Genomic DNA, 17,110 nt, shown 5'->3' with positions numbered 1-17,110 from the left:
GGGGGAAAAAGGAACTTTTAATAGCTGGGATGTGAAGTTGAGAGAGGAAACTGAATGTGGGTTCACAATGCAGGGACAGACTATGTGTCCTGTGGGTTGGGTTTGTTGTTATTGGTTGGTTAGGCCAAGCAAACTTAAATTTTGCTCAGCAGCTAAGTTTTTCAGGTAGTCTAAAAGCATGTTGGGCTACCGCACTAAGGGGTCCAGTGCCTGTTGAACCATGATGGTAGCAGCTGTGCCTCTAAGCCTGTATCGGGGCGGGGGGGGGGGGGGGGGGGTAGATAAAGTGCCAGTTTTTGAGACAGGACACCTAGAGCCATGCTTGAGGAGATGCAGAGCTGTTTTTTCACCTTCCAGGATTCTGCCCAACCACCAGCTTGACAGTGCTTTTTAGGCTACGGTTAATCAGTTCTCACTTCTAGCTTGTTGAGTAAAAAGGTGCTATGATTACACAGGTTAAAGCACAGGGCAGGACACTCTCCTGAGCAGATGGAGACTAGGGTTCTACCACTTATTTAACTTTTTTATTTATAATCTAAGTGGAGAGGAGACTAAAGCCCAACCATGTATCCACTGGGTCACGTCTTTTTAAAAATTGATTATGAAATTGTTCTCATGCAGCAGGATGTCACTAAGTTCTGATTGCAGAGCACCACTCAAATGGGAGGCACCTATCTCAAGGCTGCCTGATAGGCTTCATATATGGTGTAGTATGAGATGGGGCAGCAAAAGAATCTCTGCAAATTCCCTATCATGGGTCCCTGGACCACACAATGTTTTCCATATTTATTTGTTTATGTCAATTCTGACCTACTTTAAGAAATAGAATAAAGAAGTTTTCTTCCACCAGCAGGTTTGTGAAGAAAGACCCTGTTTCACTCCACAAGGCTGCTGGCCTGGAGTCTCTTGTAGGGTGTAGGAAGCTCCTGCTCTGTGTGGGAAGTGGATGATGGGTGGAGATGGAGCACTTACCATCTATGCAACCCTGTCTGGTAGATGTAATGAACACCAGCACCTCCCACTGACTCAGTCTCATTCAAAATTAGGCTTTAACTTTGAACTGCAATGTGATCCTCCATGCAGCTACTGAATAGTAAAGAAATAATCAAAGAAATGCATTATTTAAAATGTCATCATACTACAAAACATGTAAGGCCAAGTTTTATTTAGAAAACCCTGGCAACAGTATCCTGCTCTTGTGTTTTAATGGCAAGAGCATGGGACCTGGTGCTTGAGACTTCTAGTCCAACAGTATTCTCTGCCTGTGAAGCACAGCTGGATAGCAGACCCAGACCTTAATTCGCTTGTGTGTTTTCCATGAAATAATTTCTAAAGTCTTTTCATACTGCTGATCACTACAATTCCAGTGACTTTTTATTTGATGTCCAGTTCTGTACAGAGGCAGAAACAAGTATTTCCATTAAAGTATCAACAGTGCACAGCCTGGACACAAACCACTTCGGTTTATAAAACTGAGTTCTGGTTTGCAGGCCATCTATTTTTTAACAAACTGGCCCTTGCTAGTCGCTTCAGTTGGACAGTTGTAACTGCAGCTTTGTGATTGAATACACTAGTAAGATGCCTATGAACTAAGTGTGGTATGTCTAATATGCTGTAAAAGAATGCAAATGCTGTTTCATGATTCAAACAAAAAAAACTTAATGAAGGAATTTCAGCTTCCATGACCATAGAGATGACAAGTTAATGGAGCCATTTGCACTGTGTGGATAAGTATTTATCTATGCAATTCCTCTAAACGTTAATGGGAGTTGTGTAGCTGAATACCAGACTTGCCATGCTGAAACTTACCCCTAACTCTCCAAGGAGAAGGGCGCTAATTGGATTGCTGAGTTTAAATCCTTCAGCTAGTCAGTCTATGGAAGGGATTTAGCACTGGCTCTGTAAAAGGCTTTACAAAGCTTTGCAGTGCAGAGCAGGGAAAGATTTTTCCCCCTTTCTTTCTTGTGATTAATTGTGAGGCTTGAGGTGACAGGAGACATAATGAAATTCATAAATGCCAAAGGCCGTCCCTAGTCACATTCCTGGCTGTTGGTTTAAGTTAAAACTGACAGAAGTGTGAACAAATCAAGGTTATTCCAATAGCCTTTCACTTACAAGGAAGAAAAAGTAACTGACAATGAGAAAGCACTGGAGGTGGTTTAATGGGTATAAATTTTCAAGAAAGAGTGATATTTCACACTGATTCCGATTCTTGGATACATAAATGACTTACAAACAGACATATTCTGCCCCCACTGCAGTCTGAGGGATTCCAGTCCTTTTTCTCAAAAGATATTGGCACAAGTTATTTAAGCAACCTGCCAAAGAAAAGCTGTTGCAAAACCTGTAGCAGAACTCAGGGTGTCTTGTTCTGTGCCTCCGTTGGTGACTGGCCTTGCTCTGCTTGTTACGAATCTAAAAAATCCGCTTCCCTCTCCGGAAAACAAAACTTGTAGCTTGAACAAGCAGCATAAAATTTAACCTAGGACTCTAACTTCAGCCTAGAAATACATCCTGCTCCTTCTACACATCCAGGTTTGAATTACAGTGTAAAGAACTGCTTCCCCAATCCTGTTCTCCTTGTCCATGGCAGTGCAGAACATGTCATGTCTGAGTATATATTGACCAGATACTGATGCGCTGATCTTTTGAGCCAGCTGCGAGCAGTCTCTCGCTGGGGTTTTTGTGATCTGAGAAGGACACACAATGGACAGTTGCTGTGTGGTAGTCCAACACTGCTAAGGGCTTCAGTTTTTTCCAGCCAAAGATCCTGATGCGATGATCCCACCCTGCTGTTGCTAAAATCTTCTTGTCTGGACGGATGGTGATATCAGATATGCCAGCGTTGACAAGTTTGTGTGTTTTGTAAACCTGTGTGAGAAAGTTATAGATAAGCTCTAATTGTTTAAAACAAACAGAAGAAAAAAGGAACCTTTGGGGATTACAGAAGGTGCCCACTCATATACCCTGGTATCTCACAGGTACTATGGAGCTTTTCATCACATGGTGGATGATGCTTTAGTGAGAGATGGAAAAGACCTTAGCTTGAGCCTAGCTATCTCCAGCACCATCCTCTAAAAATAAAAGCATCCCTTGTGTGTTTTTACTTCATATTGCATTTGAAAGTATTTATATTCTGCCACTAATGAAGTTCTGAGTCAAGGTGTTGAGAACCAGACTACACAGCTTTGCTCTTCCAGCTATTCTTGCATGAGCTGCAACGTTCAGAGCTATGGCCATATATTTTCCCTGCTTCTGCAGTATTCCCATGCTGAGATTCCAAGCTGCTGTTTAAACTACCTGCTACTTATTTCTACTACTGTGGCCCCTCACAAAAAAAACCCCAATAAGCTGTGGTAGCATTTACCAGTCTTGAGAAAGGAATGCTTCCAGGAATTAGGTTACAGTGTCAGGAAATCTGTATTTCTAGTAGTCCTTCCCAAGAGACTTTTATTTACACCAAATTCCAAGAAGGGGATTATGAACAAGTTATTGATTTCAGTTTTGGAAGCCTTTTGTTAATGTTTGGAGACTACTAGGGCACAAGTTTCTGAGGGGCACAATTAAATTGGAAGGCATTTAGGTTCCTTCAGGAGGCACTGGGGCTGCACAGGACTTAGCCCTTGGAAAGACAAGTTTTCACTTCACTGACATGAGCTCCCCCTGAAGCACAGAGGAAAAGATCAATATAATACACTTTTGCTGTTCTCACTTCAGGTAATTTGTATTACTCAGCAGTCTACCTCCAAAACACATGCAGTATGTACACTGGAGTGTGTGTGTGCACTCATGTGTGTTGAAATAGCCTCACTTTTGTTACAATGTGGAAAACACCTTTTAAGTGTATGCTGACTTTGAAGTGATGTTTGTTATTTATAAGCAGAACTGGAAATGATGCATTAATGCCACCATCTAGTTAAGACCGAATGTGTAACTATCTTGTATCAAGGCTTAATATAATTCAGTGCATGTTTAATATGCTGCACGTTTGCTGTTTTTCTGAGGTGAGGAGGGACTGAAAAGCATATTACATCTGAGTAGTTTACCTCCTTGAAGGACATTCCATGATGCATAATTAGTACAAGATTATAAAGAATGTATTAATTGCAGATAATTTTAACTACAGTGCTGGTTGTAAAAAAACTACAATTACAGAAATGCTGATCAAAGTTTGTTTCAGATGCAGTTGAACGCATCTTGGAATCTTACAGTCACAAAGCTATAAGGAATTATTTTTCAACTAATAACTGTCCAGCTACTTACTTAAATAGCAAGAAGGCTAAATGAGACTTGATGTGCTTCTTGCTTGCTCCCTGCATTGCTCCTTTAAATAGTACCTGATGACTGTGTCTACAACCAATTCAGAAGAGAGGACAAGAAGTTTTCATCAAGCCTGGTGAACAGTAGGAGGCTGTATATGGGCCTCCTTGTGGTGCTGCTACTTTAAAACCTGTGCTTTCTGCCAGTGCATATGCGCTTCCAAACTCCCTGGTTACGCTAATGCAGTGTGGCTTCAGTGGGATTTTTGTTGGTGTATGTGTACTGGCAAGGGAAGGATTTATTACTTACATCACCAGCCTGGCAAATGTAAGATGGGCCTGACTCTGTAACTGAGATTATTAGCTAATGGCTATAACCAATCCTGGGTGTGGTGCTTCCCATCATTACTGTCAATTACGTGGGCAAGATCCATACAGCAAAATTAGGGTGACTGGGAGAAATTGCATATCATCAGCAAGCTACAACTTGAAAATGAAGCCTGTAACGGTGATGCCTTTTGGCTATGGAACATGAGGGAACAGTGGGCATTTGTGCACGATCTGCAAATACACAAGGTGAGAGAGAAAAACAAAACAAAGTAGAACAACTTGCTCAAGGTATATGCAGCCAGGTGAAATCCTGGTGCCAGGATTTGTGCCATCCAGTCACTTACAGGCAACTACTGTAGTTAAACGCATACCAACATCATTTCCTAACCAGAAAAGCCACTTGTAATTAAGGAAACAAAGAGGTAAAAACAGGTGAGCTGCTTTCAACCAGTCATGACCAAGGACACTGGCATCTACTAGCAGATGCATTAAGAAATTTTGACATGCTGAGGCCAACAGGTATCCACCTCTCTTTACACATGTTAGCTATGATTTTTCTTTTTTTAAATCTCCCTCTTCTATACCCAAGTCAAGTCTTTAAGCCCTATTGTTATTAGAAAAATAGCCAAGATAGCAGCAGCCTTAGCTTCAGCATTTGGGGGAAAAACTTAAGCAACCCAACCAACAAAACTTTTGTGCTTACTTACATTACAGTTTTTTTTCTTGTCATATATAAAGGAACTTCTGTGATCATCAGATTTCTTAGTTTTGCTTTGTTTATTCACCTGCAGAAGCTGTTTACCCCCTACCTTCTACCACAAACATAATCACATAATTACACTATCATCCAAATCAGAAGGCTCATAACCAATCAAGTAATTTGCTGATGATGATTTCAGCAACTTTCTTGTAGAAGACAATACACCAAACTTTCCTCATAGCAATAAACTATGAAGTTACCTTCATCAGCTATTCATTGACACACTGGAACATTGCCACTTAAAACAGAGCTGAAGTGCCATCATTGCATCATTATTTCTCCAATGGCAGATAGCTATGCACCATGTTTACTTATTACAACGTTTTAGAATAAAAATAACGTGCCATGGAGTGGCTTTCCAACGTCTACCATTACCTCAGGTACCTGGAATGTCAGGAAAAAAAAATCCCCATCTGGTTTATATTATTAATGCAATAGTGGAAAAAAACTTAATCTATGTCCTTGACAATCTCTAGTGCTCATATGAAAGATGCATTTTATTAGGGCATTCACACTATGCATGAAGCACAGAAACAGTTTATAACGTAGCATTTAAATTTCTTCTGAGAAAAGCTACCATCTCTCAATGGGATGTACTGAAGATGTAACTAATCCTACATCTCCTGGGAATGTGAATACCTTGTGGAAAACAATACCTGGAATATTTCAGGTGAACAACTGTTTATTTTACCCATGAGTCATACCTGTACCCCTGTATTATGGTTAACTCATAACTGAAATGTGCTCTGGAGAACAATGTTTTCATTGAATTCAGCAAAAAGCTATGCTGTAATTAATATGAAGGAACAGCTTCCTCTCCAGCACCAGAGTATCTGAAGCTTTAAGAAGTCTGTCATGATGTCAGATTTCCGACACCTTGGCCTCAGAAAACTAGTCTCAATACTAAGTTTTTTTAATGGGACTTAACTATCATCTTCCTTCTCCTTCCTTGACTTAAAGACACCAGGTGCAGATGTGTGCCAATAGTGACAGAAAGGCCAGGCAAGGGGGAGAGCAAATATGACCAAAAATACCAAACCAAAACCAAAACTGTGACAATTGTGTACCAGCCTTGTTAAACCTCTTCTTTATCTTATTTGCTTAGAACACCTTTGCTACTTATTTAGAGCCTAGAGTGCCTCTTTTACTTTGTGTCTTATTGCTTATTAAAGTTCAGATGTTCTCCTTGGTGAGCAGTGTGCACAACTCCATCTCAGTGGGATGGATTTACACCAGCTGGATGTCCAAAAACTTGCTTTTCTTCCTGTAACACAGTTCAGAAAATAATATTAACTTGCCATACTATCTAAAAAATCTCCACCAAAGCTACAAGCTGGAAGAGCAATTATTGTTCCTCCATGAATTGGTGTATCCAGCAGCTCTCTTCTAAAGGACGCTATGGGGACATACAGAGGTTGGTTCAGGTCCTCTTCACTGTGTGTTTGGGGACAACTGCCACTGTAAAAAAGGTTAAAGCACTCAGCAGTGGAGAGGCTATGCATAGGCCATTTTAATGTTCATGAGCTTTATTTATGCACTTAATTCCCACACCTAGTTAAAACCTACCTAACCCCTTGGCACTGTTGGAACACTTGCTAAAGTTGTCTAGATTAAGCAATATTTATTGCTATTCACAAGCATAGCCTGCACTGCTGCTTATGAGACCTCCTTCTAAACCAGCCCCTCCAGGAATGCGTAGCTCAGACACAAACCGATATATCCAATTAACTTATTTTCCCTGTCTCAAGCTAGGGCTCTAAGGGTGCCAAAGGAAGGTGGTTGCCTAAACCTCATGTCCCCTTTGTGCTAGCTGGGCTGCTCCTCTTTTTGTTGGTGAAGTATTTCATGGAATAGTTCTGTCTTTCCCACAGTGGAAAGAAATCTCTAGCCATTCAAGCAGAACCTTTGGTAAAGCAATCCTTTGTTTCTCATTTTCATAACTCATTTATAATGTTTAGGACATTAACGTGATAAATGAAGATACAGAGGCAATGGCTTGAGTAATGCTAGGCTTGTGTGCCTGTTGCAACTTTGGTAAAACCAGAAACATGTGAGAGAGGTTTGGGTTTTTTTTTTTAAATCCTCACCATCTTTTGCTAAGTCTGGTCACATAGCACAGACATTCTAACCAGTCTGTGATTAATTAGCTAGAGATCTGCAACAACTCCTCTTCATGACTAAATATTTTTTTAGTCTATCAAACTGTTAGTGCAAAGTGGGATAAATGACACTAGAGGGCCAATGATCCTGACCTGGAGGTTCTGTTGCTCATTGAGGCTCCAGATGCTGAGCACCTTTTCAGATGAGCCCGAGATCCCCTTGGCCTTCTCCGAGTCAAAGTCAAGGCTCATCACTGGCTCCTGGTGGCAAACAAGTTGGCTCAAGGCTTTTCCCGTTGACAAATTCCAAAGGACCACTGATCCATCTTCATAGCCAGCCAGAAGCAAAGGTTGTGAACCACAGCTGAGCTGATCAAGAGAAAAGTACAATTGTTTGAAAAGTAAATAGTCTGTTAGGAAAATTGTCATCCCCAAGTAGGTTTCAGTCCAAGCACCAAAAAAAATAAATGAAAATGCTGACTGGTGTAGAAGTGAAATGTTCAGCAATCTGAATGTGAAATCCTGATAGTCCTTCCACTTACAAAAACCTTTACTAGGTAACTGCTGACATGCACTTACGGTTTTTATATCTGCATATAAAATTCTCTGTTTTTATATATATATATATAAAAAACACATACATATATACACAAGCATATATATAGAAAATTTCTCACTGAAAATACAAACTATTGCCCTCTACAACACCTGAAAAAAAGGCTGCGTGAAGTTTTCAGCCGTTTTACTTCCCGTATGGACACTGAAAGAAGTGCCATGTGTAAAGGTTCCCGTTTCACATTGCCAAGTGTAGGGTTACACACAGGGAGCGTTTACCCAAGTGCACCACAGTACTTAAAGGTAAACACTGAACCTCTCCTCAGGAATCTCTGGGTGAGTCACCAAGGGGTTAACGGGCGCCCGAGTCCCACTGTAACCAATTGAAAGCTATTTTGATTAATGATGTCACAGGCCAAAGGGCATGGCACCCTGGGCAGACACCTAATTTATTTAAGCCTCTGAAATAACTCAAAGAAGGGAACATTACTGGATTACATGTCACACTTAAGGAAAATATTCATCATTGCGCCAGCCAAAAGACTAATGACTCTGTGAGCAGTAACTGGTTACGTGAGTGAAGATGCAAATCCCTAATGAAAAGCAACTAAGAAACACGAATCTGTTAATGCCAGTTATTTCTTTAATAGGAGAAGAAACACCAAAATAGCTATTTGGTTTGTGACCACAGAAACCACAACTGCAGGGACATCTTACCCTAAGAAATATATCCAATAGCTTATTCAGCTCTTTCCAAGCACTGTCTGACCCTAGAAGATACTCAGTTCAAAATAAAGGACATTTATAAAGAATTAATTTTTACTGGCATGACATTATTGAATGAAATTCTTCAGATTTCTGTCTGTCAATGTCATGATACAACCCTGTAGTGGCCAAGGGCTCACTGCCTCTGTTAATGGTCCAGACTGGTCTCCCACTGGTTATTATTTGTTCTAGGGGGAGTTAGACTAACAAGAGATGGGTGGTCCAGGTAATAAGACTGCTGAGTAAAGGCCTCATGTTCTTCCTCAGATTTATTCAGCATAAATAAGTGTTTAAATGAGGAATGGATCTCACTGAGCAGGGAAGAAAATTGCTCCTTAAAAAAAGGAAACCAAGGGGAAATCCCCTACGTCACCTTTCTGAACAGTTCTGCCCACACCTGGGACCTGCAGGAGCCTCGTTCTTTGCTTTAAGATCCCTTTTCTTTTGAAAAGGTAGGGAGCATGCCCTGGCTAGAGAGGCCTGCAAAGAAGGTGTCTCACACTGCCCAGAACTGTGCAGGATTTTTCTGTCAAACTTTTGATTTGCTAAAGTAGTAACATCAGAGCAATGAATATATGTCAAAAATATATTAATTAATGTTAACTCATCAGGTGTTTTGGATGAAGAGTACCTTGTTTTTAATACTGGGAAGAAGTTAAAAAAATCTGGTTGAAACCAACATTCCAGATTTTATTTATTTTTAATAAAAGATAAAACCTTCAAAGCAAAGCAATGTATTTCATAGGTACTTCAATTACGTTTAAATAAGGCCCCCAGTTTGGGCATAACCCCCCAATTATTTGTACTGCTCTCCTATGAGCACCCGACTCCCCCGGAGCCCTGGAGCTCTACACAATTCATTCATTAGCTGATAAACAAGATTGGGGTGGGCAGGGTCAGCCCTCTGCCTTGTTCAAAGGTTGTTTGTATCTGAGCTTATATTTGAAAACCAGTAATTTGCAGGTGAGATCTAAGACTGGTATATTTAAAAAATAAAGTATTGTTTTCTATGAAATTAAGGTCTCCCACACCTATTCTTCCTGACTTTCCCTAATCTTACAAAATGTAATATTTCAATGAGTACATCTACTTGAAATTAAACAATAAAAGCTATTGAAAGATCAGGGGAGCTCTCAGTCTGATGCCTGGACTCACCAAGCCGTGGTTCACAAGGGCCTATTTATTTCAGTTCCCAATCACGGACACTTCTGGTGAAAAGTCTTCACCATTCATGTTTTGATTGCAGTGGAAAAATTAAATTATAAATCATTGTTCTTCCTAAGCAGAACATTTTGTTGTTGCATTTGGATAACTGTCAAGGAAGGAAGAAAAAGTGATCTGCTGTCAAATCAACAGGAATAATTGCTATAGTTTATATAAAGTAATAACTCTGCGTTTCCAGTTTCTACATGTATTATACCTTTTGAATTATTTTGTTTGCACCATTACGCAACATGATGCCTTCCTCAAGGAGTGCAAAAAATTTAAGGGAAAACTATCCTTAGTTCTGCAAATCCTACCCCACCCAATTAGTAATAGCAGGAAGGTGTGAAGCTGAAGGGACAGTGCATTTAAGAATGTGAATTTTCACAAAGCAAAAAACCCCAGCATTGAATGAACTAATGCACCTAAGGACAGACCTAGTAAAATGAGAAAAATGTTTCAAACTAACAAAATAAACAGCTGCAAGCTTTTAAACTGCTTAGGAGAAGTGAGGCTTACTCTCCAAGCCTAACCTAAGCCTCGATTTCATTCTGCTCTACAGTGAAGTTTCTAATTCGTGCTGCTGCTGGTAAGGTGCATTGTTGCCCTGATATGTGGATCTTTTTTTATTGGTTTGCGAAAAAAAAAACGATAATACATGGCTGCGGCCCCCAAACACATGTTGGCCAACAGCCCTGAGCGTGCTTCCTTCACACCATTGTGTGGCTTTCTCTATATCAGCTTCTGTTTCAACTTGTTAATTTACTGTGCCATAAGCAACGTCAAATGCTCTCTTAGGCAACACGGTGCCCACAAGCGATAGGCTGGGGAGTGCTCATCTCCTGGGTACGTCTCTATTGCCCAATGCAGTGATGTACAAAGAAACCCCGGACGGGGAAGGAAGGAGCACAGCTGGGTTAGCTCGCCCTCCTCTGCTGCTACGGTTTCAGGGTTACTCAGTCACTTCCAGCAAAACCATGAAACAGAACGCAGAGCATCACTTCGGTACACCACGGATAATTATTTGCCCTGAAAAGCAGCATCCTCTCCCATGCATTTAAAATGAGTTGCATGCAAATACAGCTGCAAGACTGTAAGGCATTATCCATCTTTGCCTGTTGCAGTCTAGGAAGTTGTGGTGACTTCCCAAAGCCAGAATTTACATGGAATAATTTACCTCTCCCAGTTTGCAGTCCTCTGCTTTATCCTCAGTGGCAACAAAATTAAAAACTACATAAAATTAAGACTCTGCACCTGCACCTCCTTCCTAGAGGAATAGCGATATTAATGCATGTAGAAAATAGGGCAAGACAGAGGACTTTTTATAAAGGCAACAAAATTTTCAACACTGAACATTTCCTCAGTTATCTTCATCTTATTAAAATATGTTCAGGAGACAGAAAGCCCCATTCATTTCATTGAGTACTGAACACTGATTGCATTTTTAGGAGAAACTTGCTGTTTAACAAAGGTTTGATCAGTCTATTTAATTTGCCTTCTATTTTTCTTTCTAGTTTTTAATTACACCATGGGACTTGAACGGTGGCCTCTCTTCCTTCTGTCTGAAGTCAGCACCTGACCTCCTCTAAACTTCAGTCAGTTCAGGACCCAAGGCCTCAAATTCACAACCGATTGATAATTTTTTCAACTGAAACCAATACAAATGCTCAGATGAACTTGCAGGAATAATATACTTGAAATCAGCTCTGGAGACCTATAACTCTATGTGGTCAGGGGTTAAACTGGAAATCACCTTTGTCACCAATTCTTTGGAGGTTTAGAACGGATCACAAAAACTCCTTCCTCCCTCTACTGCCACCTTTTTGTATTACTTGTCTTTCACCGGTGGCACCCCAGAAACAATATTTGCTGAATACTCTGCAAATGTGTTTTTTTCATTAACTGCTTTTATTTACCTTTTTGCCCAAAGTCAATACAACCATAAATATTTTGTTCCTATTGTATGTCTGGAATAGAAATGTTCATAGAGTGCTTCCTTGTCCTGAGGGCACTGCAGTGAATGTAACCTGCCATTAAAATCACCGTTTTTTTTTAAGTAACTCAATCATTTCTCATCATTCTTAATGCAGCAAGAAACCATATCAAACAACGGGCTTTGGTAAGTCACTCATTTTCCTCTTGATTGATGCACAAACTGTATCTATCCTAAGGATACAAAGCTCTCCCTGAGCATTTGCAAATCTTCCATTAAAGCTTGGAAAGCTCTGAAAGTTACATTAAGGATGTTCACAAATCTTTCCCCCCTTTAATAGTATAATTACTTGATTGGTTTGATAATAAATCAAAATCCAAGTGAAGAAAGATTCATGTGCTGCATATAAAATGAATCACAGGGAAAACATTTCACAATTAGCAGGCGCTCTTGCCTTACCTGCCATAGCTTCAGACACATGGGCATGCCCAGCTTGGCACCCGCCTCTGGCTTCAAGGTACAGACTGACGTCTTGGATGGCAGCTCCAAAACCTGAACCTGACATCAGGAAAACAAGAGTATTTGGTCAGGCTCCAGGTCAAAACTCTGCTGTTAAAAACACAAGTCTTTTAGGATGATTAAGGCTACTATAAGCTCTTCCAGTAAAAACTGTCTGGAGGAAACTGAGGAATGCATATTAAGTTGGAGCTGTAGGGGAAAATACAGCTACCTAAATAAATGCATTGTGTTAGGAAAGACAAAACTGCTAGAATGAACACCTCTTCTTCTTCCGCTCTCTAGTTAATCTGTATTATGGTTTTCTTTCTGTACAGTAAATGATATTGTGCGTTACGCTTCCTTCTTCTCCCTTTCCCCTTTTTCCATCTCTTTTGCTGATTTGTTATATTCACTTGTGGACACTTGCATTGTCTGTTCTGTCTTGGTAAAACAGAGCTTGTTGTAGAAATATAGGAGATATAGATATAGATATATATATATATATATATATATATGAGGTGGAGTTTTTATTTACTGGCTGACTGCACTAACAAGATGTAAACCCTGAATTATCTGCTAATGCAGGCTGGAGCACTGATGGCATGCAGGTATTTTTAACCCAATATTGTCTGACCTTATTCAAAGCAGGGTCAGACAATACTGTGTTAAACACCTGCTCTCTGTCTACACAGCAGCTTCCACTGTTGCTTGCAATGATGGTAGAGAACTATGGATCTGATTTTTTTTTTCATTAATCACTGGGCACGTCTTTTCTCTGCCAAGGAAGTAGCTCATTTCCACCTCAGGATGATGCAGGCAAGATGAGGGGAGTCTGACTTTGCAATTTGGCACTGGAAGGTTTTGAGTCTCTTGATTGACATGGAAGTGCTTCATTCTGGGCTGATTCTCAAGCCTGGAACTGTGGAGAAATACAAGTTCCTAGGTATCAAAAACTTGCTGCCAGGAACATCGCTGTTTCTCAAATGAATACTTAATCACTGAGGTGATCATTTATTTTAATTAAATAAACAATGGTCTGCATTATGTCGTAAAATTGAAGGACTTCAAACATTTGATAAATCCAGGCTAGCCAGCCACTCTAGGCTATTTCAGAATGTGCAAAAGCCCAGCAGTGCTGTTGGACAGCCCCCGTCATGCGGATTTCCTTGAGCATCTGAGATGAGGTATTACACAAATATGGCTCCTCTGGGAGGGATCAGTCAAGACCACGGCAGCTGTGATGGCGTTCCAACCCCAGACCTTCAGTTTAAAGCTTGCCAGAACATCTTCCTATTTCTACAGGTTGCGAGCTGGCCTGCCAAAAGCCAGCTGCACTCCAGCACTGCGAGTTGACAACGAACTAAACACAACATACACAACACTTCCTAAAGCCACTTAGCAATGGAGCAGGAAACTATTCCCCAGATCTGAGGAACGGCGACTACAGAAAAGAGCCGTCCCATCTGTAGACCCAACCTATGAACAAACCAAAGTTTGGTCATCTGGGAGTTGTGGTTCTTTGGAGCTGCACTCTTAACAAAAGATGCTTTTCTCTTGGCACTTTGCTCACTATCAACTTAATGACCAAGTTAGCTATTGCAGGAAATGAGCTATAAATATGAAGATGAGCTGCTCCCATCTTTCACCCTTCATCACTGGCCCTCCAAAGAGGCTCTTGGACAGGACTGAAACTGCAACTTTCATGTAATAAGGAAAGATAAATTCACTGTGATAAATGCACTTTTGCAGGTTAAAAGACAAAAAACCACCACCACTAAACCTCCTTTGCTTTACCTTGATTGAAAACGGACAGTCTGGTACAAGAGCTCACAGAGGACAAAGAAAAAAAGATGAGAAAAGCTTTTTGCAGGAGGCGGGCAGGACTGACAGTCCCAGAGACCGTCTGCACGAGAGGCAACTGAGCCTTAGAAATAAATACTATTTCATATATTTTGACAACTGTAACCTAAAACTTGAAGTTCTGTGTTTATATTGGTTTTGCTTAATAGGAGAAAGATTTGCCTTTGCCTGAGGTTACTAGTGTTCCTGGGTGGCTAAAACTGGCCACAAGGAAACACACCCTTTTTCTTTTTCACATTAATAAAGCTTTTAACGTGTTTCTGGCAAATTGGCAAGAGAAGTGCGTGTAACTCATAATTGGTGATTTAAATGCAATCATGAACAAATAAATGCCTGTTCAGATCTCATTATTTATGGACTGAACCTGCTTTAAGACAAAATTACTCTTTTTTTGGGCACCAGCCAAGCATAAACACTTATTAAGTCTTAATTTTAATCATAAGCTGCAAATGTACTGTGTCTCACACACTGCTGCCTATTTGGAAGCACTATATATTATGGGAGCTTATGTGAATTTATTGAGACCTGACACAGTTCTAATGTAAAGGTTCGTACACAGAGTGGAACTCTTTTACCTCAGGAGACAGCAAATCACTATCAGTTCACAGGGTGTAAGCAAACAAATGAAAATAAAACAGAGATGAGTTGTAAGAGCCATTGTGGTGAATGTCTTCTCTTTGGATCAGACGATTGGTTAATTCTGACCACAATGTGTGTGCACACTCTTTGTCTGACACAAGAATGCACTTGTCAATTTTGTTTAACTTAAATATTATTGAGCACTGCTGTAAAATGGAGAGTTCTTTGTTTGATCAGAACAACATATGGGGCTTAGAATGGTTGTATTTGCTGGTACAGTGGTTGTGTCTACAGGCTTACTCTGTTCTGTAAAAGGCTGAACACTCTGGCTGTGAGCCAACAAAGTACTTAAATATGTGCTTAACTTCTGAATAATAAAAACTTCACGTTTTCTAGCAATTCAGGCACCATTCCCGCTTATTACTTCATACATAAAATATGCAACTTCCAGTTTTAAGGTACGCATCCTGTAGTCCAGATAACCATGTGACCTTTTATGTTCATGAACAATTTGCAATTAGCCACAGTATTATTTTCATATTTATGTCAGTTTTAATATTTTTTGTATTTTGATGTCCAATATTTGAAATAATTTATTTTTGTGTTATGTCCTCCAATAGTCCTTCAAAGAAAACAGAAATACGATTTCTACAAAGCAGAAGTGGAAACTGCCAACAAAGCCGTCAGTCAATGATTGCTGTGACAGCGGGTATTAGGTGTGGACTTACCCAGTAGGAGCTGAAACGGACCCTACAATTATCTCACACTGAGCAAACCTCTGGCCGTTAATAGTAATTCAACTACTTCCAGCCAAAGTACCAGCAGAAGAATTAGCCTGGGGTGGAAGACCACATATCGCATTACAAATCACCTGCACCTCCCCTTCTCTCACCAGACACGACTTTCAGCTTCAGGAGGAAGATGAGTACCCCCATCTGATGGCAGAATTTCTGACCATTAGCTCTCCAGAAGGACTCTTGTTCCCCTGTAGGAGCATTCAGCAGCACCAGAGGAGTTTTCAAAACTCCTGCACATGAAAGACCACCAGCAGCTGCAAATACTTAAAGGTCAGACAAAGATTGGGGTGGTATCCTTGTTATTAGAGCATGAGTTATATAATTCAGTCATCTTTCTGGCAGGTAAAATTAGTGATTAGCAACCCCAAAGGTTCCTTGTGCTGCCCTCTCTTGAGCTGGACCTTTGAGAGCAATGATGTTTTCCCTTCTGAATGATCTCATTTCAAAAGTAAAAGCACCGAAAAAGAGACACTTCTTACCTCGTCTGTGGCTTTGGCTGCCATGGCCATGAGCCAGCGCCCCTGCGCCACCTTTAAGAGAGAGCATCTGCAGAACCCCACATTCTCTGTGAAGACAGAATCCGTCACTGAAGTCCGTCCCTCTGCTAAATCCCACATGCAGATCCTCTGGTCGCGGCCCTGACTGTGACAGTGAAAAGGGTATTTGTGAGCACCAGGTCTTAGGAAGTCTGACTTCCTGCAGGTTAGTATCTCTAAGTTGTGCGTATATATTAATGAAGTGTCATGAGTATTTGAACATCTTCATAATAAAAATACTTAAATTTTACCATTGATTAGACCTAATTTTAAAGGAAATAAAAGTATCCAGAGAATAATACATTTAGCACTCTTTCACCCTAGCAATGAAACAGAAATGTCAGGCGTGTTGACAGCTGAAAGACAAATAACAAGGCAACAATAACAAGACGAGTGCATCAAAGATAAATAAAAAGCTACAGTTATTCAGTGGTCAGCTTCCCACAGGCACAGATGACTGTTCTGATTCTGTATGTGTGGAGACACACATACAGTGCAGTGAGTAGCAGGAATTAAACAGTGCAACGCTGTGGTTATATCATCCGAAACCAGAGAACCAGCGGCTGCATCACAGATGCACTAGTGCAGCTGACACAGAGACCTCCCTGCGAACTTCTCCATCCCGCAAAAAGCCTGTGTGTTGGTCCCAGACAGCAGGACCAAGGAGGCCAAACAAAGGGCACAGCATTAACTGCTACCTATTTACGTGCTCCCGCTGGCTCTGGAACAAAGTACCACTGTGGAGAAGTTTCCAATCCACAAACTACAGTAGCACAGGATTTGTGTCCTCATGTTATCACCTGGGACAAGGACTCATAAAAAATCCTTTATCCACTCCTTATTTTAATTAGCAGTATTACCTGATGGAAGTATGAAACCAAAACAGGTAGATGCAAATCTACAGACTGTTGGGACTTCTTCAGCATCAACACAGAA

General features: G+C 40.6%; 1 protein-coding gene across 2 annotated transcripts in view; it reads right to left on the bottom strand.

The window, feature by feature from the left end:
• Positions 1–2,170: 2,170 nt before the first annotated feature.
• GNB1L (G protein subunit beta 1 like) overlaps positions 2,171–17,110 on the bottom strand; it is a 40,986-nt gene continuing 26,046 nt past the window's right edge. For both annotated transcript variants that reach the window (XM_080355551.1, XM_080355552.1), the window contains exons 4-7: positions 16,118–16,280; positions 12,364–12,462; positions 7,602–7,817; positions 2,171–2,871 (exon numbers count right to left, since the gene is read on the bottom strand). In XM_080355551.1, the coding sequence (XP_080211677.1) occupies positions 2,605–2,871; positions 7,602–7,817; positions 12,364–12,462; positions 16,118–16,280 (745 nt within the window). In that variant the 3' untranslated portion in view covers positions 2,171–2,604. The remainder of the gene's footprint in view (positions 2,872–7,601; positions 7,818–12,363; positions 12,463–16,117; positions 16,281–17,110) is intronic.

The sequence above is a fragment of the Nesoenas mayeri genome (assembly GCF_963082525.1).
Source record: "Nesoenas mayeri genome assembly, chromosome: 17".
NCBI lineage: Eukaryota > Metazoa > Chordata > Aves > Columbiformes > Columbidae > Nesoenas > Nesoenas mayeri.
This window is presented reverse-complemented; position numbering and strand designations above follow the sequence as displayed.